This window comes from Pavona decussata, unplaced genomic scaffold (genome assembly GCF_977016875.1).
Source record: "Pavona decussata unplaced genomic scaffold, jaPavDecu1.1 SCAFFOLD_219, whole genome shotgun sequence".
In the NCBI taxonomy this organism is placed as follows: Eukaryota; Metazoa; Cnidaria; class Anthozoa; order Scleractinia; family Agariciidae; genus Pavona; species Pavona decussata.
The window spans coordinates 2,328,803-2,352,732 of NW_028145624.1; the positions used below are offsets into that span (position 1 = coordinate 2,328,803).

A 23,930-nucleotide genomic window follows, 5' to 3' on the forward strand; every position below is an offset into this window, starting at 1 on the left:
TTTTCAAGCTTTCTTTTCGCTACTGCTTAAGTTGTGGACTAACTGGGAGGATCTTTCTTCTATTTAATAACCAGAAACTCATCAAGTGGCCAACAACTGTCTCGTATGAATGTAACTATAATTGGCGCCAAAATTGTTGACACATTCACATTTTTAACACCTATTTCGTCACTGTGATCCCTTTTTGCCCCCCTCGCATGTTCTTTCAGCCCCCCTCCCCCCAAACAACGTTCAGTTGTACGGCAATTGCCGTGATCTCGTGGTACAAACAAGCAACAGTTGGATGGGGGAGCGGGGTCTTTTTGACCGTTTAATGCGCGTGCGGCCCAATAGGGTATGGTTTTCAGGGTGTTTTGCCTTGAACGGGGTAGCTATTTCATCACTTTCTGTCTTAAACAGGGTATTGCTACATGACCTAATAGCTTAAACAAGAGAATTTGTTCAGTGCTTGATGCACGAGTAAATAGCGTAAACAGCTCAGTGATTCCATGATGTCTTAAGTAGATTGTGATTGCCAATGCATTAAAATACAGTAAGAAACTAGTGAATTCTTATTTTATTCTAGTCTTAAACAGGGTATGGTTTTGGGTTAAATGTCTTAGATAGGGTCAGAAAATTTTGAATTCTGTCTTAAACTGAAAGGCGCCCGGGCTGCACCTCCCTACTCAAGCATCTGCTGAGTATCCCCCCCCCCCCCCCTCCCCGGGACTTATCCATCTTAGACCGATAGCGAAGAAAATGTTTTTTTCTCAAATTTTAAAATGGCTAAGAAATCTAAGCTGCGTAGAATGTGGAGTGAATGCGGAATAAACATTAATCATTATAATATCTAGAATGAACAGAGGCGCAAGCAGGTATCCACCCACACGCTTTTATTCGACGTATCAACAAACTAAAGGATTGTCATTGATATATTTGTGAAGAAAGCAAAGGCTTCTCAGAACAAAATTGCGTGTTTATTTCTTGCGTGTTTGATAAGGCCGCTTTCTTGTTGACTTAAAAATGCAACTTTAAGCACCAGCACCAGGACTACAAGAGGAAATTAATGACTTAACACTATTAAAAAAAATGAAGAAATATACAAAATATTTGGCCGCAAATATAATTTTTATACCTTTTCCCACTTTTGTTAGAAATTAATTGGTCTGATTGGTCCTGGGTCTTGGTAAGGAAGTAATTACAAGATGCCTATACTGGCTCTTACGTGTGATGCTGTGGCTAATTCATTTATTCAATTGTACGTTTCGCAGATTGATAAAACTATCCTTGCTTATGGAATACTTTGTGTCACGAAGATCGCGTTATGTTGTTTCCCTCGTGTTAGGCTACTTACGGTTGTACCGGAAATGCCATTCCAAAACGTTACCTTATCAATGACCTCTTCTCAGTCTCATCGTGGCCCGTGGTTCTACCACTGTCAAACAAAACATGATTCCTTCCACCGTTTTAAATGTCGAGTGCTTATAAGAAGTTAATTATTCTTTCGATTTACCGCTTCAAAATGGTTAATTTTCTGTTTGAAAATGGCACATTTGAGTCTACTACATGCAAACAATATGGCAGCCACGGTATTGACAAAAGCATCCCCTCTAGGGGAGAACAGAATTTAATCCAGGTTTAATGAATAAATCAAATGATGATTTGACGTCACATAGGTAGGGAAGAGAGGGTCCCATCCCTCGTGATATACGCTCCCATAATGGATTTTCATTGGGCCTCTTTTGTTGAAGACAATCAGAATAATGCATCCCTACTAGGAAAGGACAGAGTTTAATGAATAAATTAATGTGCAGATTGAAGCTGCCATGAATAAAAAAAGGAGCCCATTTTTAGACAAGGCATGCCCTCAGGGCATCCCGCTTAATAAGGTATACCCCCTTCAACTTTAGGCGCTTGCATCAATCATACTATCAATATGATCATATCATAGTCATTCGTCTCAGTTCAGCAGCGGATTAAGACGTGCTTTTGTTCTTTCAAGGTAAGCCCCTCTATTGCTTTCTATTTTGTTCTGATTTTTCTTTTGGTTGCGGTTACGTTTCCCTCCATTACGTTTATTCACCATTTCCCCCCGCATTTGTTTCGTTTTGCCTTGCTTTATTTCCGGACCGCGTGGCGCTTATCAATTTTACTGTTGGCGAGATGGAAACTTCACTTAGGGTCCCCAATAGGTTTCTTCAATCCCGTCATCCTGGACAAATTTTCCCCTCAATCCCGTAATTCCGACCTCTGTTTTAGCCCAATCGCGATCCCGGTCAGCTCAAAACTTTTTTCAAGCCCCGCACCTCGACGAGAAAAAGCATTTTCAGTTGGATGTAAATTCCCACTGCAAATCTGGGCATTGATCTTTGTACTGTTCTTTGGTCATGCGAATGATTAGATGTAAGATTATTTCATCTATTTCTTTCCACCAAAAGGACGACATCGTTCATTTAAGACGTTTTCAAAGTTTACCGCGAATCACGTCAGTCAATAAGTCGTTAGCAATTTCTTTTAAGAGCTTGTGTAACGAGAGATTTCGCGGTTCAGTTTAACACATTTGGAAAGCGCATTTCAATAGTTTTGCATTTGGAATAGAACACATAATCAGACTGAGTCACAATAGCTTTGAGACTTTGAATAGAATACTATTTAATCAACTTGTATCTGGACACAAGAGGTGAAAATTCTCGATTGTATTAACAACCGTAGTGATTTGCATGTCGCTCGATATTTTAATTTTACTTGTTTTCGCTTTTGCTGCTTCATATTAACATTTGGCCTGTATACGTGTACTGGTACATTGCACGTTGCAGGGGCACCCAACGAATCGTTTCGGTAAGTTATCTGTTCGGAAGGCCCTTAAACCCCTACAATTTTCTCAAGGGAATTTTCACCTCGAACTTTCGTGTTATGGGAAATTTGAGGCCAAGTGTTTTCGGATTGATGAAAATGTTGTTTCGTGTACAGAAAAAAGGCCAGCTAAGATTTTCAGAAAGGAAATAAGACCTAAGGTTTTCGGGAAATGGGCAAAAATGCTCTAGTAATTTCGAAAAGACTCAAGTTACCCTAGAATGACCGAACAGATAAAAATATTATAGCGCTGCCTAAAATGAGCCAATAGAGCTTTAAAGCCACTCTAGATCGCCTAAAATAACGTTTCAAAGAATCTGAGAGAAAATTGTCGTTGGGTGCCCCTGACGTTGCTCATGTACTTTGCTCGATCACGCGAGTCCTTAACCTTTGTGCTGTAATCTTACGACTCAGCAATTCTTTTGATGTACGTTCAGTTGCCGCAATCAAAGTTCAATATTCTTTGTTCAGGGTATAGTCCGGAAAAGTACTCTCCTAATAAGGAACCTTTAACAATTAAACGCACGTGAAAATAACATATTCCTAAGGCCTAGTTTATACGTCGCGCTACGGACAAATTTAATTGATTAATTCAATTAATTCAATCAATTAGTGCTCAGCAATTTTTTCGATGTACGTTTAGTTGCTGCAATCAAAGTTCAATATTCTTTGTTCAGGGTGTAGTCCGGAAAAGTACTCTCCTTATAAGGAACCTTTAACAATTAAACGCACGTGAAAATAACATATTCCTAAGGCCTAGTTTATACGTCGCGCTACGGAGAAATTTAATTAATTCAATTAAATTCGTCTTTGCGTCGACATAAATCGTGGGGTGGTTTTATGCGTCGAAATCAATGCTCTTCCCAAATGCAATGTCTCTGGTCAGAAATGTCATTTTAAAACAAACATGACGCAGGCTAAAGCTTTGAAAACAATTTTGCTCAAGAAAATTTCCAGGGAAAGACAACTGCGATGTCAACTACGGCGTAATATGATTTATACATTGGTGTTAATGAGTAAAAGGTTTATCGTAAGACTTTGTTTGCTGACGTCTCTCCTGTTACGGTCAAGTGATGATGAAATTAGCGCTCGAAGACCTCGCAGTTGTCGTCACAGTCATAGAAACACAAGGAGCACACTCTCGACAATTACCGATCTCTATGAAATTCGATAATTGTTCTCTCTCTGCATTAAATCAACGATTGTAGTCTTTAAGATGACAAAACAACTGCCTGAGGAAAACGGAGGCGGTCCTTTTTGTCAGCTTGGAAATTATTAGGGGTAATATAATTAACCGTGCTAAATAAGCATGCTGCAATATTAAAAATATTGCAGTGTGCAGGAAATATTGCAGCCAGTTTTAGGAAATTCAATGTATAAAGTGCACAAAAACGGATAGCTTACAACATTGTCAACAGTACCGCTTGCGTTTAACTCTCGTTCATTGCGAGTTAATTTTGTTTCGAAGTGCCACTTTAATCAACTAAAACTTTCAAACACTTAAAATAAATGAAATCACGGAGACTGATAGTATGCAGCACAATTTATTGGATTAACAAGTATTATATTCATCACTTTATTTATAGGAAATAACAATTCCAGTGTAATTAGTGCTAACAACTACTGACTGATTGTTAACCTCTTGATTACATTTTTCCGGGCATACTGCTTTAACCTTTCTTGCAGTGTAATTTTCCCCAGCACCGTTTTCGTCCTTTTTCTCTACATCAATTACAGCCTTTTTTGAAAGAGAACCCTGCAAAATTTTGCTTGCTTCCCTTTTGAGTGCCGATGAGGAACATTTATATGCTCTGACACCATCGGAAGACCGATGACCAGCGGTTTCTTGGAAAAGTTGTTTAGGAACACCAGTGCCATCATACAATCGTGTAGCACAAGAACGCCTGAGAGAGTGATTAGTGTAGTGCCCATCGAACTGCGCTTTTTTCATAATTTTTTTTACAACAAATTCCTAACGTTTCTCTCCCTGCTGCCTTATTATAGTACCATGTTTCCCCATTATATTTGGCTTTGGCAAAGGGCACAAATAAGATGCGTTGTCGCTGACTTCATTTGGAACGTGAGACAAGTATTTTTAAAACCAACGTATCGCGAAGCAACAGAGGCAATTCTACATTTTCACTACCAAGAAAACCATGTTCCCACAAATAGTTTTCTTGTTCCTGTGTTATCAAATTTGTCTCATCAACAACTACTCCTATACCTTGCTGTGCTCTTTCTTTCATTACAAAGTTTAAAGCAGAATTCAGATTTCTAAATGTACAACCTTTCTTGTCGATCAAAGTTATATTTCGCTTACATTGCACACGTAAATATATTTGAATTCTACTCAAAATTCCATATAGAGTCTTTCCAGGATACTCTTGGCCATATTCCTTTCTCACTTCTGCAGCAAAACGAGCCATCTCGTCGGACATCTCGTCTATATCTTCTTGAATTACCGACTCGCAAACCGCTTCATTTCTCTGCTTCTTCCACTCTTCGAAGACTTTCAAAACCCACGCCCATTTCCGGCGATCGGCGTCTGATACCCAGCTTTTGTCAAACTTCTCGCATTCTAAAGCTGTAATTGGCGTTCTCAATCTTTAATCTATTTAAAAAAAAGAAAATGGAAATGCCGCCTTTAGAAGTCGATAAAGAATTAAAGCACTGACAGAAACGTCCAAACGTTACACGACATTACCTTCGCTTTCTGCAGAAATATCTCCCTTCGTAGAGCTCCGTGTAACAAATAATCCTTCCTCTTCCGACGATCCATCGTCTTTCTAAACCCACGTGAGTAAAATGACTGAATTCTCTGGCTTATAAAGTATGCAAATTTGCAGTGTTACACGCCTTGCACGAATTAATTCCATTGTTGTAATTGTTTTGAACAACTATAACAACGAGCTAAAATAACAACCCTTGGCACCATTAATATAGAAGATATATTCATCACTAACAGGGAACAATAACAATAACCATCACAATTATCACACATACCTTCCACTAAACTCGCACATACGGGCGACTAAAATCGAACAACAACAATACTTTTTTTCACCCCATTATAATTACAACAGAAAATATAAATATATATACATACAATAGATGATAGGGGTGCTGGCTGCCCGAAATAACCTGAAAGTTAAAAATGATCGAACACAGACACACAACATTAGAAGTCCATGGGATCAATAATTCTAAAAGATAATTACTTCGGCACATGGCATTATGAGAAATATTGCAGCCAGCTGAGGGCGTACATGCAAAATTTCTCATAATGCCGTGTGCCTCAGTGATTATCCACTAAATATTTGGTTGCCAGCCTATAGCTTCTTCATTAACTTCAGGAATCGAACATTCCGATCAAACACAAACACTTTTACCACACGTTATACAAGAATACTTCGTTTGTCTCTCACAATTACTGCAAGAAGGTGACAAACTTTTCCTTCAAAGCGCCATGGCCATAGACTACAATGTAAAGTCGCGCGGGACGTGCCCAAGCGGATCTTTTGCGCACTTGAAAAGCATACTTTTGCATACTTGAAAAGCTCGCCACCTGGCTGCAAGCAGTCCCTTTCTGGTCAGTCGAGTCGCTAATGCCCTTCAATACATTGTCAAGTCGCCGTTGAAGTCTTATTTGTCTCTCCTGTGCGCTCGAGCAGGAAACGTCCATAGTCACACTTGCTCTTTTTCCCTTTTTTTTAATTGAATGGTGAGGCTGCATTTCTTATCACGTCGATCCTTGGAAAACTTATCAATCATTAAAATCTGAGGAGCATCGGTTCTCACGTACCACAACCGTGGGACTGCAATAGATATTTGAATGAGTGACAGCCCAAACACGGCTCTTGCTGATTGCTTAATGTATCTTTTAGACTTCTGAATTTCCTGAGTACGTTTCTGAGAGATTTTCCTTTCCGATCAAAAAGTGGTGAGATCTCTCTGTTGAGCTTTCGATTTTGATTATGAAGGAAACTTCTCAAATTTACCGAATGGAGGTTTTCTCATTGGGAGCCATTTGAATTAGTTCGTTTATACCGGAAGATGCGCAAACGACTACTGGCTTGAACTCTGCAGCAACATCCAACGTTCTGCCGACCCCGGTAACATCAGAGGAGTGTACGATGGGATCAAGAAAGCCCTTGGGCCGTTAAGAGCCAAGACCACCCCCCTGAAATCAGCTACTGGTAAAGTCATAAACTAAAAGACTAAGCAGATGGACAAGTGGGTGGAGCACTACGCGGAACTCTACGACACAGCATACGAGGCCGTCAAAACCCTCCCCTCCATGCCCGAGCTGGATGAACCACCCAATGAACTCGAGCAGAGCAAGGCGATCGACTGCGTACCCATTAGAAAGGCCCCAGGACTTGACGGCATCCCCCCTGATGTCATTAACGGTGCCAAAAGCACCCTGCTGGGGCCACTACACAAACTACTCTGTCAGTGCTGGGAGGAAGGTGAAGTGCCACAAGAAAGGAGGGTCTGTAACATTGTCACGCTCTGTAAGAACACGTGGCACAGGAGCGACTGTAACAACTACAGCGGAATCTCCCTCCCCTTCTGAATATTGTTTACAAGGTCTTTGCTCGTGTGGTCCTCAAAAGATTGATTTCATCAACCTCACAAAGGCATTTGACCTTGTGAGCCGCGACGGTCTCTTCCGCATCCTCTCCAAGATTGCATGCCCTCCCAAATCGCTGGGCATCTTCCAGTCGTTCCACACGAACATGAAGGGTTTGGTGCAGTTCGATGGAGCTTCCTCCGTGCCCTTCAGCATCCGCAACGGAGTGAAGAAGGGATGCGTACCTGCTCCCACACTGTTCGGCATTTTCTTTGCTGTCATGATCAAACAAGGCTTTGGCACCTCTAAAGAAGGTGTCTACCTCCATACCCGCTCAGACGGAATGCTTTTCAACCTCGTTCGGCTCAAGGCCAAGACCAAGATTCGGAAGACGGTGATTAGGGACATGCTTTTCGCAGATGATGCAGCTCTTGTCTCTCACACAAAACAGCAACTCCAAGACACTCATGGACAGCTTCTCTCGTGCCAGCCAGGACTTCGGGATGCCCATCAGTATTAAAAAGACCAACATGATGGCCCAGGATGTTGAGCAACCGCTATCTCTCAGCCAATGGCAACATGTTGGATGTCGTCCATGAGTTCACTTACCTGGGATCCACAGTGAGGGACAATCTTTTCATGGACACTGAGATCAGCAGACACATTGGCAAACAGCCTCCACTTTTGCCAGACTGTCCAAACGAGTTTGGAAAAACAAAAAGTTGACCGCTCACACCAAAGAAGCTGTGTACAGAGCAAGCGTCTTTACTGAGCACCTTCCTTTATGGTAGTGAGTCCTGGACTCTTTACACTGGCCAAGAGAGACGTTTCAACGCATTCCACATGAGGAACCTCAAGCGCATCCTTGACATCAAATGGTCCACCCAAATGACGAACACTGATGTGCTTGCGAGAATGGGACTCCCAAGCATGTACACACGTCTCCAGCAGCACAGACTCCGCTTGCTCGGGCATTTCCGCCGCATGTTAGACGGGCAAATCCCCAAAGACCTACTGTATGGGCAACTTGGTGCCCAAGAGGGACCTCCAGTCGCTGGACATCGATGTCAACACATGGGAGGACTTGGCGGCTGACAGAAGCAGATGGAGGCATGAGTTATGTACTGGCTTGGCCAGGTCTGAAGGCAAGCAGCGGCAGACTGCGGAGGAGAAACGCGCTCGTCGGAAGAATCGCCAGCATCCATCTTCATCCAACAGCCCCTTCACCTTCACCACCTATGGCAGAGTCAGCCAGCCCCGCATCGGTCTGCACAGCCACAGCAGACGATGCTCTAAATCCGGCGCAGATCCATGATCTCCCGAGGTCTACGGATGCCGATGATGCTGTTGCGGCAACCTTTGGTCAGCCAAGTGTGTCCTTTGTTTGACATGTTGCGAGCCCCTGTTGCTCTGCTAGTCTGAGCTATGGCTCATGGCCCAGAACAGTTCCCAGTCTCGAAAACCACAGTCCAATGCAGGCCCACTGGGAAAATAAATCAGGCTGTTAGTGTCTCCAGGGGCTACTATTTTTAATATAACACGGGAGGGGAATGTTCGGGGTGTTCTTTCAAGCATACTTGCTGTAAGTGTGAGGGGCCCTGCATTGTAGTTTTCGTGGCTACAAGAAAACAAAGAGAAATTATGGTAAAAAGTCCCAAACTCGTGGACCCCTCAAGCCCAGTAGAGGCCCAAGCCCATCCCCAGTGATCCCCTGCCCAGTTACCAACACCCATAAAAGTTGGTCACCTGTTATATCTTCTTTCTGGGTATACTCATTCAATTGTGGAATTTTTGATCGCGGGCTTAACACATGGTTTTCACTTACATTTTGAAGGCTTCCAAGTTTCCAGTAGTGCTCCCAATCTTTTGTCAGCCTTACAGAATCCGGAACTTGTTGATGTAAAACTTAACAAGGAATTGAACTTGCTGCCCATAGGCTTGCCAGTCCTTTTGCCTTCCTCTCTCTTTTAGTGTTTCGGGTCTCTCCACTGGGTCTGGTGCCCAAGAAGTCTCCGGTGAAATTCCGTTTAATTCACCACCTTTCCTTTCCGAAGGCTCCTCTTTGAATGATGGGATTTCCACTGAGAATACTCCGGTTTCCTATGCTACTGTTGAGGATGCAATTCGTTTTATCAAGTTTGTTGGCTCTGGGTGTTTCCTTTGCTAAGACAGATATAAAAAAATGCCTTCCGGATTATACCTATTAACCCACAAGACTACCATCTCTTAGGGATACGTTGGAATGGTATTTATTACTATGACCGGGAAATACCTATGGGCTGTTCCAGTCCCTGCAAAACTTTCGAAACCTTTAGTACTGCAATGGAATGGATTGCCAAAGAGAAATTGAACATTAAGTACATTTTGCACCTCCTAGATTATTTCCTAATTGTTGCCCTCTACTAAGGAGTTTTGTCACCATCAACTTAATTTGTTTTTAATGCTATGCAGCTATTTGGGCATTCCCATGGCACGGATGAAAACCATAGGCTCGGCATCTACAATTAAATTTGCAGGTATCGAATTGGATTCAGTTTTGATGGAGGCTCGTCTACCACATGAGAAACTTGTCGCTTGTTAATTTCTGAATTCCTCACCCGTAAGAAAGTCACTCTGAAAGTAATTCAGTCCTTGATAGGCCTTCTTAATTCTTCTTGTTCAGTAGTGGTACCAGGCCGAGCCTTTTTGGGTCGTTTGATTGATCTAACCATTGGTGTTCGAGCCTTTCATTTCTTATCCGGCTATGACGGGAGGTTAAAGAGGACCTTTGCGTTTGGCAAACTTTTATCTCTGGGTTTACTGGTCGTTCTTTTTTCCTCTCAAATGCATGGTGTACTTCAACTCAGCTTGAATTATACACTGATGCATCTGTTAGCCTGAGCTTTGGCGCTCGTATATGTGCAGCATACAGTGCGCGGTTCACAGTGGTGCCATGGAAAATGGCCAGCTAGCTGGCAGCATGGGAATATTGCCTTTTTAGAATTTTATCCTATTGTGTTGAGTTTGTACTTGTGGGGTAAAGACGTGACCAATCAATGTATTCTGTTCTTTTACTGATAATGAAGCTTTGATCCATATTAAGCAATCCTGCCGGGACAAGGACTTGATGGTGTTTGTACGTAAGCTGGTGCTGGTCTGTCTCTCTAATAACATCGTCTTTAAGGCCAAGCATATTCTAGGCTTATGCAACACATTAGCCGATGCATTGTTTTGTTTGCAGTTGCAGACCTTCAAACAACTTGCACCGGCTTACATGCACCCATGCTCCATAGAGATACCTCTGCATCTGCAGCCTCCCAATTGGCCAACACAGCATCTTTCTTGTTGAGGCACCCCGGGGATATGTGATTCATTCACCTTGGGTTGCGCCATCGGTGAATAAAACACATTGCGATCCCCTCGTTGCCTAAAAATAACCCTGGTAATAGGAATGAGTCGAGTACAATTCAAGGAGTATTAGGGGGAGTAGAGAAATTACGAGAACGATTATCCAAAACCAGTAATTAATGGTTGATCTGCCGGCCTTTCGAGGCTTAAGTTTCACTAGTGGGCTCCGCTAATTTGAATTTTTTGTAAGATCCATGTAGTTGGAAACTGAGAGTGTTGTTTCACACTGCAATTTGCTTTTTTCACCAGAAATCGGAAAAAATCAGCAATGAGCGAGTCGGCCTATTCCGGGTATGAAAAATACTTCGGAGAAAGAATAAGAGCTCTGACAAGCAAGACAACGGAGCAAGAGATCAAAGACTTCTACAAGAACTGGGCCAATGACTATGAGAAGGTATCAGCAATACGTTTATTTTGGGTGCTGTGATTCTAAAATTTTGGTTTTGTGTTCATTATATAATTTAATACAACATTGTATAGCTAAGAACCGCAAAAGCGTAGGTATGCGCAAGTGGGAAGTGCAGCTGTAAAGCGTCCGGGTTTGCATCTAGAGTAGGGAGCTTTATCAACGACGACGGCGACAGCAACGAGAACGTCACTAAGGCAGTAAGCTTAATAACCTAAACAACAATTCTGCACATGCATTACACTCCTTGATACATTTCTTTGCCGTCACTGCACGACTAGTACGTGAAATTTCCTGAAGGGACGTTTTATGGAGGACGACAACACACAACGAATTTGTTTTCCCCTTTCTAAACTTGGGTGTAGTCTCAAAGAATTCAACTACAGGAAAATTTCATCTACATTTGACGACGTTTGAAAAAAAGCGAATATATTTTAATAGTGAAGTTTTCGCTGCCGTCGCCGTCGTCCCCGCTAAAGCTCCCTAGTAAATATACGGGACCGTGATTTTCAATTATGAGACTCTTACACTTTTGTCAAGCCGCGGAGAAGCATTCGGGTTTGTGACTCCAGTGTTGTATAGATGTCGTATTTCATAAAGTAAACGCCCAGCGTCCTATTGTTTACCGCGTTTAACATTAAATGTCATTTAAAAAAAGGACACATTATAACCGATACCATCAGCACTGACTTTATGTTTTGGAGAATCCAAAATGGCTGCTTTTCAGAACTTGCAACATAATTGTTGTGTTATATAACGCCATATCATTGCTCAGTAATGGACAACGGAAGCACTTGTTAAGTCGCCTTTTACACAGCGCCCGTATGCTAAAATGCAACGTTTAATAGAATTTTCTTACATTCTTCGGGTTTCAAACGGAATCATGGGACGCCACACCCCAACCTGGCCCTTTATTATGAAAAAAAGCCGATTTTCAATGCGGTGAGAAATCACAAAAACAAGCACTGATAAAGTAGATGCACTGTTTTGATTTTCAGGACGTGTTACAAACTGCTCGTCTGTCTTATCACAAGCCGATGGTGGAATACCTAGATGTTGCCATCAGGAAGGTTTTTCCGGCAGACAAAAAAAGCCAAATCAGGATAATTGACGCAGGTGCAGGAACCGGACTTGTTGGAGAGGCTCTTGCTAAACTTGGCTACACCAACATGGACGCACTCGATATTTCACAAGAGATGTTAGATGAAGCAGAGAAAAAGAAAGTGTACACGAAGTTTATCTGCGCCCCACTGAATGAAAAGCGGAATCCAGCCATAGTAACAGGTGCATATCACGCACTTATCTGTGTTGGATCACTGTATGCTGCACATATAGGAGCGGGAGCTCTTGATGAGATGGCCAGGATGGTGAGGCCTGGTAAGCGAATTGATCTTTGAATTTTTTTGCTGTATAACTGACGTCTGGTTAGATCTGTTGATAGCTAGGGAGCTAGCAGAGCAAGAGTTCATTTCTTTGATTCCCCACGTGAACAAGTTTACAATAAGGCTCCGTGAAACAATAAATAAAATAAAATAAAGTCACTTTAAGTGTCAATGTATTTAGCGCAGAGCACTAATTGGGGACACTTTCCAGATTGAATTGGAATTTAGAGGTGTTCGGTTTTTAATAAGAAGAGGGGAAAACCGGAATACCTAGAGACAAACCTCTTCGGAGTAAGGACGAGAACAAACAACAAACCCAACCCATATATGACACCGAGTCCGGGAATCGAACTTGGGCCACATTGGTGGAAGGCAAGTGCTCCCACCACTGCGCCATCCCTGCTCCCCTAGGTTGTTTAAAGCCTGGTAGTGTCATGAACCAGATAAGCCACCATCCAATCCGTTGCCATGGTGAAAATCAGTCATTTTTCGCATGGAAGATGGCCTAATAAGAAAATGGCAGAAAATGTGGAGCCTGGAAAAAGGGGAAATAAAGTCAATTGCAAATTATTTTAAAGAGTTCAGTAACTTCCTCGTAACTTTAAGGTCATCGAGGACACGGCGATGGAGCTTGGCGGGTATATAGTCTGTCCCAAACTGTGTCTTTTGAGGTCTAAGAGTTTGGCTGATGACGTTATCTCACTTGCTAATTTAACAATTATTCCACGAGCGCGCGTTGGATATGAGATGATAGATAGCCAACAATGCTATAAAATGATGCCTAATTTCGGGCTGGTATTGTTACGGGTTAATGAGTTGAGTACAGCATAGACAGACGAGTGAGAATGAAAATCAGTTACTGTTTTCGGATTTTTTCCCTGCATCTTGATCGTCAATCCATTAATCACTAATACCAGTGACATTTATTAGCTTAGTTATCTAACGATAATTGATTGTTTGGTCATTGATAGCAGCGATATCTGGTAAATACCCTCCAAGTCATATTTGTAACAGGCTTGCTACATTTATAGAGCGGTCCGGAACACCTAATCAGACAAAGAAAAAAAAAAAGGAAAAAAGAAAGACTCTGAAAAGAGATTTTTCTTTCACAAAAGCCATCCCAATAAAATGATGATTCGTTTCCCATCGCCCGACCAACCCCCACCCCCAAAAAGGAAAAAATGACAGATTCACCAGTCAAAGAAGCAAATACTTTAATTTACAAGCACACGATTTTGTTTTATTAACAACAATTGGTATGATGTGATGTTCTTCTCTTTAATTAACATCGACACTACGAATAACGAACGAAAAAAACCACGTTTTCGAGTTGACTTTCTAACCAGGCTTTTTAACTTAGCAGCCAGGCCTTCTCTGGAAGCCAGACCTCTTTAAGGGTTCATTACTTTTCCTTTTTTTTTTTTTTGCCCGACCGACCGACGCACCATCACAAGAGACGGGGCCATGGGAAACTAAACATTTCGTTGGGAGGGCCAATTAGAAGTTGTACTGTGGGTCTGTATAAGCGGAATATAAAAGGCCTCAGATCGCATCTTCTTGGTGTTATATTTATTAAGTTACAATCATTTATTCCTGTTTCTTCTCTTTCTAGGAGGCCTTTTGTGTTTTAATATCCGCAATCGCGATTTGAAGGAATTATACGAGGGAAAGCTGCAGGAGTTGGAGGAAACAGGAAAATGTCAGCTTGTCTCCAAAGAAAAGGTGCCATATTTCGAGAACGACGATCTGCCAAAAGAAACCAATGCATTCATTTATAAAGTAATGAAGAATTGAGTAAATAAAGTAGTCATCGTTTGTCAGGTACGCTTTGGATGAAACCACTTACAATACTTACATCATCGAGTTATATGTTAAACAATAAAAACACAAATAATGTAGAAACTCACACTTGTATTATTTCATCATTGGTTTTCTTGGGTTTATTTCAGTGTTCGGTGTTGGGAAGGGATACAATATATGCCTTATTTACGGCCGGAATATTCGAATCAAAGGGATAAAAAAATTAAAAAGTTCAATAGTTTGTCCTTCTATTTATGTTTTAGTGCAATGCTGATCTAGCTCTGATCAAATGTTGTTTTCTCCTGGTATAAATTTGGTATAAGCAGGTGTTCTGTTTTGGACTGCTTCTCAGGAAATTGATCCTTCCGTCAAGAATGTTTGAAATTGGTTCTCTCTCATGATAACGATACATTGTTTACATAAGGTCAAGCTGTAATTCATCGTATCTGACCTTAAGTTGACCTTTTGCTGGCATTTGCCTGGAAATGGCCACCGTTTTCGTTTTTTATCTTTTCAGTAAAGATGGTCAGTGTTTCTTATCAAATTTATACCAGCCGATATTTTGTTATTAAAGTTAGTTTTCACTGTACTTATTTGATTAAAAATAATCTATAGATCTTTCCATTTGAAGGTGACTGTCAATGTCAATACTTTTTGTTCTGTAACCACGTATTGTAATTTTTAATAAGGTAACTGAAAGTTGTAAACACGTACACTGTAATTTATGGAAATAGGCGTGCACTTGTAGTACCGCCTTTCTTCTTGGAATTAAAGTTCCTGTTTTGCAACAACAACGCTGGACACTGCTTGAAACTTTAGCCTTGTACATTACAAAACTTATGATTGTCAATATGTAATTTTTATCGATACAAATGTTCATTGTAATTTTTATATTTCTCCCGTTGCTTTATTTTCGTTGGACATTTCGAAGAACATAACGAAAACCTTGAAAGAACGGCATTTTCCTCATCAAAAAAAGGAAGATACCTATTACATATTCCAACAACAACCAGACATAGGAAAGCTTACGTTAGCCTACATCAGTAGTTGACGAAAGTTTGACAGTAGGTTGTCAATCATACTCCGACCAACATAAAAGCAACGCGAGAAGTTCTTGACTAGAAAATGTTGTAGCTGAGCTGCAGAATGAACTTCAAAAAATACAAGTAACCATTGAACAACAATTGCGTGTACCTACTGAATTCAACTCGTTGACTTAACTGAGCTGATTCCCCTTGGTTAGACGCTAAGGCTGACCTAACATATATACGGTCGTTTGTTGTTATATTACTAGCCTTTTTTATATAAGGGTCTGTTCTGTCGCACTTTGTAATAATCATCGCACCTTGTAATACCTGTCGCACTTGGTAATAAAACTGTCACACTTTGTAATACCTATCACACTTTGTAATAACACTTGTCGCACTTTGTAATAAAATAGCTGTCACACTTTGTAATAACAAATTGTCGCACTTTGTAATAAGCTTTTAAATTTCCTTTGAATAAGATATTTGGTAGAAATTAGGACTTGACTAACCCCCAGGGCACAAATACATTCTTCATTGATATTTTGCTCTACAAGCTCAACTAAGGAGAAAAAAAAAAGGGAAAAAAAAAAAAGGAAGCGCGTTCTCCTCCACGCTTCTCGCTATAGCTATTTTAGAGATCATACGGCTTGCTTATATAGCAATGATTGAATGCAATAAGTGAAGTGAACAGAGGAGGTATAACTCCTGGTTAAAAGAAAACGATGCGCGGGAAGGTTGAGTCCAAGGGTTAGTAAGGGAGATGAAGATTTTTTTTCCTCTTTTTTTTTCTTCTCAGTTGAGCTTGCAGGCGGGGGGGGGGGGAGGGGGTGGGGGGTGGGGAGTGGGAGTAAGGCCGCTTTCTTGTTGACCTAAAAAATGCAATTTTAAGCGCCAGCACCAGGACTACAAGAGGAAATTAATGACTAACTACTATTTATTCACTGAAAAATATGTTTTTATTTCAATCGTTCAACGCAAATGTATACTTAATATTACGCGGGATGCTTGTGCCAGGCCACGTGGAGGTTTGGATCGAATTCCTTTTTTTCTTCTTCTTCTTCTTCTTCTTGTTCTTCCTGTTCTTCTTCTTTTTCTTCTTCTTTTTCTTCTTCTTCTTCTTCTTCTTCTTCTTCTTCTTCTTCTTCTTCTTCTTCTTCTTCTTCTTCCTCGTAGTCACCAATTGCAATTTTTAATTACTTTATTCATTAAACTTGGAATAAAATTATCTTTTCCCCTGGAAGGGATATTTTGTCCTCTATTCTACTGTAAAAAAAAAGTTTGTCTTCTGACACACTCATTTCTGCCATTTTGTAAAGTTTTTATTAATATTCGACAATGTCAAAATCCCAGTGCGTACTTTCGGAATCTTTAATGTATTGTCAAACTTGTTAAGCAGGTATATTGATTGTTTTGGTCGGCGTATCAAAACCAAAAAAACAAATTACATGTTTGTTATACTATTTTACAATGTGAAAACCTAGTGCGTCTTTTCGGAAACTTTTTTCTATTGTTAATTGTGTGTGCGGAAAACTATTTGTTTTCTGTCGGCGTGCGCGTGTCAAAACAACGAAGAAAATCATGTTTATCATAGACCATAGAGAATAAAAAGCTTTGTTTTTGCACGGCAAGCCTCGCACTGAATTCGTGTCTGGCCGAGGCTTGCTGTGCAAAAAACAAGGCTTTTTATTCCCCCAAGACCCAACATGGCCGCCGAGTGATGGGTCTATTGTTTACGCCATGGTTGAAACCTCGCCGGTGTGAAAAATAAGTCGGTTATTTTTAGGCACCTCGGGGATATAAATAAATCACACATCCCCTCGTTGCTTTAAAATAACCCTGGTAATAGGACTGAGTGGAGTGCAATTCAGGGAGTGATAAGGCGAGTAGAGAAAGTACGAGAACGATTACCCAAAACCAAGTCTAATTCTGATCGTCGATCTGCCGGCCTTTCGAGGCCTAAGTTTCACTAGTGGGGTGATTTGAGCCTTTGTAAGGCCCATGTAGTTGGAAACTGAGAGTGTTGTTTCACGCTGCAATTTGCTTTTGTCACCAGAAAATTTATCGGAAAAATCAGCAATGACCAAGTCGGCCTATCCCGGGTATGAAAAATACTTCGGGGAAAGAAGAAGAGCTCTGACAAGCAAGACAACGGAGCAGGAGATCAAAGACTTTTACAAGAACTGGGCCAGTGAATATGAGAAGGTATAAGCGATACGTTTATTTTGGGTGCTGTGATTCTAAAATTTTGGTGATGTGTTCATTATATTTAACAATTAGATTATGAGCTCGAGATTTCTATCGCGTGATAGTTGATGAGGGCGAAGCCCGAATCAGCTATCACGCATAGAAATCGAGGGCGAATAATCTAATTGTTTTAGTATAAATCTACTAGTCGTTCAAAACTAAACAAGTAAATTATCTATTTCCTCATCGCAGACACTTCGAAAACGCGAAGAAGCGGGCGCCATTTTGTTGAAAATCGCTACTCACTATCTATCACAGAATAGATAGCGAGTAGCGTAGCCAATCAGAGAACGGCATTTTCGTGATAGAACACTAGTAGATTTATACTAAAATCTAATACATTAGCAACTCATAGCTAAGAACCGCAAAATGTTACGTATAAGTGCACGTGAGAAGTGGAGCTATAAAGCCTTCGGTCTCGCATCTAGGGTAGGGAGCTTTCGCAACGACGACGGTGACGGCAACGAGAACGTCAAAATGGCAATAAGCTAGCTTAAATAAAGGGGAACCGTGATTTTCAATAATGAGACTTACACTTTTGGCAAGCCGCGGAGACGCGTTCGGTTTTGTGATTCCTTGTTGTATAGATGTCGTATTTCATAAAGTAAAACGCCCAGTGTCCTATTGTTTACCGCGTTTAACATTAAATGTCATTTTCATAGGGAGACTTGTGCCTCAAAGAAAGAAAAAAAAGACACAACATAACCGATAGCATTGACTTTTACGCGTTTGGTGAATCCAAAATGGCTGCTTTTCAGAACTTGCAACGTAATTGTTGTGTTATATAACGCCATATCATTGCTCAGTAATGGACAACGGAAACACTTGTTAAGTCGACTTTTACACAGCGTCCGTATGCAAGAATGCAACTTTTGTCTGAACGTTTAATAGCATTTTCTTACATTCTTGGTGTTTCAAACGGAATCATGGGACGCCGCACTCCAACCTGGCCCTTTACTATGGAAAAAAATCCCAGCTTCAATGCGGTAAGAAGTCCAAAAACAAGTGCTGATAAAGTAGATACACCATTTTGATTTTCAGGACGTGTTACAAACTGTTCGTCTGTCTTATCACAAGCCGATGGTGGAATACCTAGACGTTGCCATCAGAAATGTTTTTCCGGCGGAAAATAAAAGCCAAATCAGGATAATTGACGCAGGTGCAGGAACCGGACTTGTCGGAGAGGTTCTTGCTAAACTTGGCTACACTAACGTAGACGCAATTGATATTTCACAAGAGATGTTAGATGAAGCAGAGAAAAAGAAAGTGTACACGAAGTTTATCTGCGCCCCACTGAATGAAAAGCGGAATCCAGACATAGAAACAGGTGCATATCACGCACTTATCTGTGTTGGATCACTGTATGCTGCACATATAGGAGCGGGAGTTCTTGATGAGATGGCCAGGATGGTGAGGCCTGGTAAGCGAATTGATAATCAGACGAAGAAAAAAAAAACAAAAAGACTGTCTGAAGAGAGATTTTTTTTTTTCCACAAAGAAGTTCAGTTGTACCGTGTGGGTCTGTTTATAAAGTGGAATATAAAAGGCCTCAGATCGCATCTTGGTGTTATATTTATTAAGTTACAATCATTTATTCTTGTTTCTTCTCTTTCTAGGAGGCATTTTGTGTTTTAATATCCGCAATCGCGATTTGAAGGAATTATACGAGGGAAAACTACAGGGATTGGAGGAAACAGGAAAATGCCAGCTTGTCTCTAAAGAAAAGATGCCGTATTACGATAACGACGATCTGCCAAAAGAAACCAATGCATTCATTTATAAAGTAATGAAGAATTGAGTAAATAACGAACACTTGGATTCTGCTGAATTCGATATGACAGATAGCAAACAAGTAGTCATTGTTTGCCAGGTATGCTTCGGATAAAACTTCTTACATCATAGTCGCCTCCACAGCCGTCGTTGGGCTCGTCACGCAATGCGCTCCCTTCCCCACCAGCGCGTTGCGTGACGAGCCCAAACAACGGCGCTGCGGAGGAGACTACTTACAACCTTGATCATTCCAAATTGGCCGAATTGAAAAAAAAAAAAAAAATCGTGCGGGTGAAATAACGAATACAAAAAAAATTCCAGTTATATATATTTGTAGAATATTATAAGTGAATAATCTTTTTCCTTTCGTTTCTTTCAAGACCGTTCTTTTGTCAGCAGCTGATCCTTCGTTTGCGTTAAAGAAAGTTTTGGAGGACCAGTTTGTGTTAGGATAAGTAGGATAGGGCCAAGCAGTTTTCGGTAGAAATTTGAATATTTCACCTTTTGCGGCGAAAACGTTACAACTGAGAGTAGAAAAATGTTTCACTCAATTATATTCCTCATCTCTCGTGTAGAAATTTGCAACTTTATCCCTATCTAGACCAGGGGATTCTGCACGAAGCCACACCATGTTTCACGTACTTCGCGCCTCGTATGCGCCCCGCGCTCGCCTAAATTTGCACTTCACCAGAAACAAAAGAAAGAAAGATGGAAAGGAAAAGAAAACACAAAGCGTAAAAAAATAAAAACCCAACAAAATAGCCAAGATTCCGCCTGTTTTCCAGGCAAAGATGGTGAGCATTTAATCACAGTTCAGTGACATCAATAGGTATATGGCAAGGCTAATAGAATTCCTTTGCGTTTTTGCAAATAAGAAATAAAAAAGAAGGAAAGAAAGCAAACGCCTGCATTTGACTGTTCCCTAACAGAGTGTACTCAGTATGTTTTCTTTCTAAGGTGGATTTGAATACTGTCTTCAGTGTAACATTGTTCCAGCGCTTTTTTCCGGCTGGAGGCATTTAATTGACCAAATACGAGTACCTAATTTCGACATTCCCGAACCAACTGAGATCTGGCTACGAGATTAACGAGTACCATCCCCTTTTTAAACTAGTGAGTCGAACTCACTCGCTCGCTCGATCGTTCGCTCATTATGTCGTAAACTTTTGGCAAGTTTGGCGAGTTCTCACGGCTCTCTCTCTCTCCTCCTTCAGTTAAAATACAGGGTTTTGGAGTTCGAAATTAAAAAGATAGTCCGAAGATTACTCGACGGGAAAAAAAAAAGGATTTTGAGGATCTTGAAATGATGAACCGCACAAGCTCTCGAACGATTAAACCAGCGCATTTTTGAATACTGGAATAGAGAATGCTTTTTACGGTTGTTGTTGTTTTCACTGCGGAAAATACAAAAAACCAAAAAGCAAACAAAACAACAACAACAACAACAACAAAACACCGTTCAATTAACTTTAAAGATTCAAGGCAATTCCGTGGGCGATATTAAAGATCGATTCACCAGAACAAATGTAAACACCGAAAGTTTGCATAGCGACAATTATCGCAACGCTTGATGTATTTCTATATTTACGTTCTCTTGGGTAATGGCAAAATACCAACTTAAGCAAGAATGAAAGCTTCTTCCGATGTTATAAAACGCTGACAGAAACCGCAATAAATCTCATTTGGGGTCCAGTGTGAGCGATAACATAGATTCACCAGAACAAATGTGAACACTGAAAGTTTGCTGATGTATAGCGAATCCAGGCAAACAAGAGGAATTGCTTTGCTGTGTACAAAATCAAACAAAACTTACAAACAAAGCAACATTCCTCCTCTTTGTTGATGGCGGTTCGGTCGCGAAGAATTTCGTGAGAGGAACGAAAGTTCAGACGCCGAGTTCTCTGCTTCCGGTGATTCCAACATGCAGCCGAACGGATTTGTAATGAAATTTTAGCCGCAGAATGGAGGTCCTGTGTATGAGGCCCAATCAAGTTAGCGAGCGATCACTCAAGCTTAAGAGCGCTGCTAGAATTGGGCCTAATGGCAGGTTATTTTTCTATACATATGATGAGTACCACTGTGGTGCAAATAGCTTGTGGTCCTTTCTTGCCTGTGGTCTATTCCGATACCCAGCTTCATGCCCGGGCCTCAACTCACTTCTCGAGCTGACAGAGTTTGGGAGAACGGGACTTGAGGTTCAAGATCAGCTCAACGATTGGCGTCACATTCCGACCGCGAACCAAGGATGGCTTGGGGCGAGGCTGTCCTGTACCGTGTTTGTGTTGTCCGGGGTAGGAGGACGACGGCTTACCGGAAGTGAAATTACACCACTCGACAGAACTGCGCATGCGACAAAGCTTGCATCATCCCGTCCTGTCCTCCTCTCCGACGTGAAAACAGATGTTTTACCGTCGTGTGTAGAGCGTGAGTAAATTTTTTCTCCATCCTGAATGTATTTCTTGGCTCAAAATTTATATTCCCTGATAGATGGGTGATATCTGTTGCTATTAAAGCCAGATTTCAGATGACTAACCTCAGTTTTGTAATCTATTTCACCAATAAGAGTTGTATTTCGTGCCTCCTCGTGTCCTCGATGTCGAAAATTCCCGCTAAAAAACAGGACCGTGGGCAATAAACTGGCGTAATAGCTTTAACTTCATACTTGAGTGACTTTAAGTGGAATCTAATGAGACTGCCATTTCCTCCATTCAAATTGCAACTTTGGAAAGTCTTTATAACCTCCAGTTATAAGTTTATATTTGAAACTAAGACAACGCTGTCGAATATCAACAGAGTTGGCTTCTAAATTCATGACAAATTAGCTGAAGTTTACTTTTGAACAGATGATGAGTCGCTGAGGTTGTGTTGTTTCTCTTGGCTTTTTTTCTTCGCTGAACATTCATATCTTTTGTATACTTCTTCGTATTTCCCGCCTTTCCCGTCCTAGGCTCCCAGTTGCTTAACAACAAAGTCACGACGGCGATGTGGAACCAGTCCTTTCGTCCGACAGACGTCGCCTTCCTCCTCTCCCGTCCTGGTGTTTAAGGACGGTGCCTACTATTGTTACTGCGCATATGTTCTGAGCATCTCGTGATACTCGGGTTTCGTATGGGTGGTGGCTACTAATACAGGGATATTTTTGCGCGCTTTAAAACTATGCGGAGAAAGAAGAACTTAGCAAGTGCTTTTGGTATCCAAACAGAAAATTGGGGGTAGCCATGCATTTTTCAGAGATAATAAAGCTTCAATTTGGAAAAAAAATGCCATACATGCTTTGTATTTTACTGTTTTATAGAATAATTGTTGCTTAATTATCTCTAAAAAATGGGTGGTTACCCCCAATTTTCTTTTTGGATTTCCATAGCCCTTGCTAAGAACTGCTTTTCCCGCATAGTCATAAACCACCCAAATATACTTCGGTATTAGTAGGCAACGTCCTTAAGTTATTTCTCTTGACCCCAAGTTCTTCTAGTTTGCACGTGCCTGTCTCGTCTTACGCTGTCAAGTTAAAAGTCTCCGGAGTTAGAAATAGTAAGTTGTATTCTTTTGTGCTTTTGTGTTGGGATGTTTCATGGCCTGTGCATGAACTCTTTTGGTGAAACACCAACAAAGCTTTTGCAAAAGAAACATGATACAAAGTTGTGTTCTAGCGTGTCAAGACTTCCCATATATTTTCTTTTTATGTGGCTGGGAAGGAAATTTACTTGCCAGCTGACGTTCTAGATTCTACTACCAGCCGCTTATAAAAACTGACAGGAAACCTAGCTCAGTTGTCAGAATTGTTACCTCTCTAACTGGGAGTGGAAATGGCTTCAAATCTTACCCACAAAAGGAGGTCCTGATACCGCCTAGTAGGGGTTCATTCCAAAATTTTAAAAAGTACACGGGGTGCTCGATAAAGAGAATGATAGTCAGTTACCGCTATACCATGCGTTCCAAAGTTCCCAAAGTAACGATCCCACAAAGGTAGCATCTCTTCCTCTAAAGTAATGATAAAATTCAGGCAGTTGTTAGTTAACCCTGAATTTGTAATTTTTACTTGATTTTTCTTAGGTTGGGGTTGCGCCTCGCACGGGTATCATATTCCGTTCGCGCTAACCCTTTTGGTCTTTCTTTCCAAATTTCTTTCTTTCATATTTTAAGTTTGTTAATTAATTAATCAATTAATTGACAAATAAAGCTGAAGGAACGAGAACAAAGTAGCGGCCCTTTGAAACTAACGTTACGACCTGCAACGCTAACTGACTTTCTTCCAAGAAGGTCTATGCAGAGAGAATCCGTAGATATTGCGGTCTGTAAGAAACTTCCCCAGTCAAATGATCTCTTTTATATATGTTGTTGAATACATTTTTTCGAGGACTTTTACAGTACCAAGCCGGCAGTATGTTTTTGTCTCATTTCTCAAATTTGTCAAAGCAACCGGTAACCATAGTCCGGTTAACTTCAATTTCACGCACGCTCTGAGCGATATAAGCAACCAGGGATCATAGCAACGCGTAGCGAATCAA

The 23,930-nt window shown here is 41.0% G+C and overlaps 2 protein-coding genes across 2 annotated transcripts; both read left to right on the forward strand.

Annotated features, from left to right (window-relative positions):
- The first annotated feature begins 1,933 nt into the window (after positions 1–1,933).
- LOC146459485 (methyltransferase-like protein 27) lies at positions 1,934–15,788 on the forward strand. The gene is made up of 4 exons (XM_085089507.1): positions 1,934–1,981; positions 11,042–11,186; positions 12,197–12,575; positions 14,193–15,788. The coding sequence occupies exons 2-4, from the start codon at positions 11,061–11,063 to the stop codon at positions 14,372–14,374; spliced, it is 687 nt and encodes a 228-aa protein (XP_084945633.1). The 5' UTR covers positions 1,934–1,981; positions 11,042–11,060; the 3' UTR covers positions 14,375–15,788.
- A 1,431-nt stretch (positions 15,789–17,219) lies between these two features.
- On the forward strand, positions 17,220–19,450 carry LOC146459486 (methyltransferase-like protein 27). The gene is made up of 4 exons (XM_085089570.1): positions 17,220–17,287; positions 17,462–17,610; positions 18,694–19,072; positions 19,269–19,450. The coding sequence occupies exons 2-4, from the start codon at positions 17,485–17,487 to the stop codon at positions 19,448–19,450; spliced, it is 687 nt and encodes a 228-aa protein (XP_084945696.1). The 5' UTR covers positions 17,220–17,287; positions 17,462–17,484.
- The last annotated feature ends 4,480 nt before the right edge of the window (positions 19,451–23,930 follow it).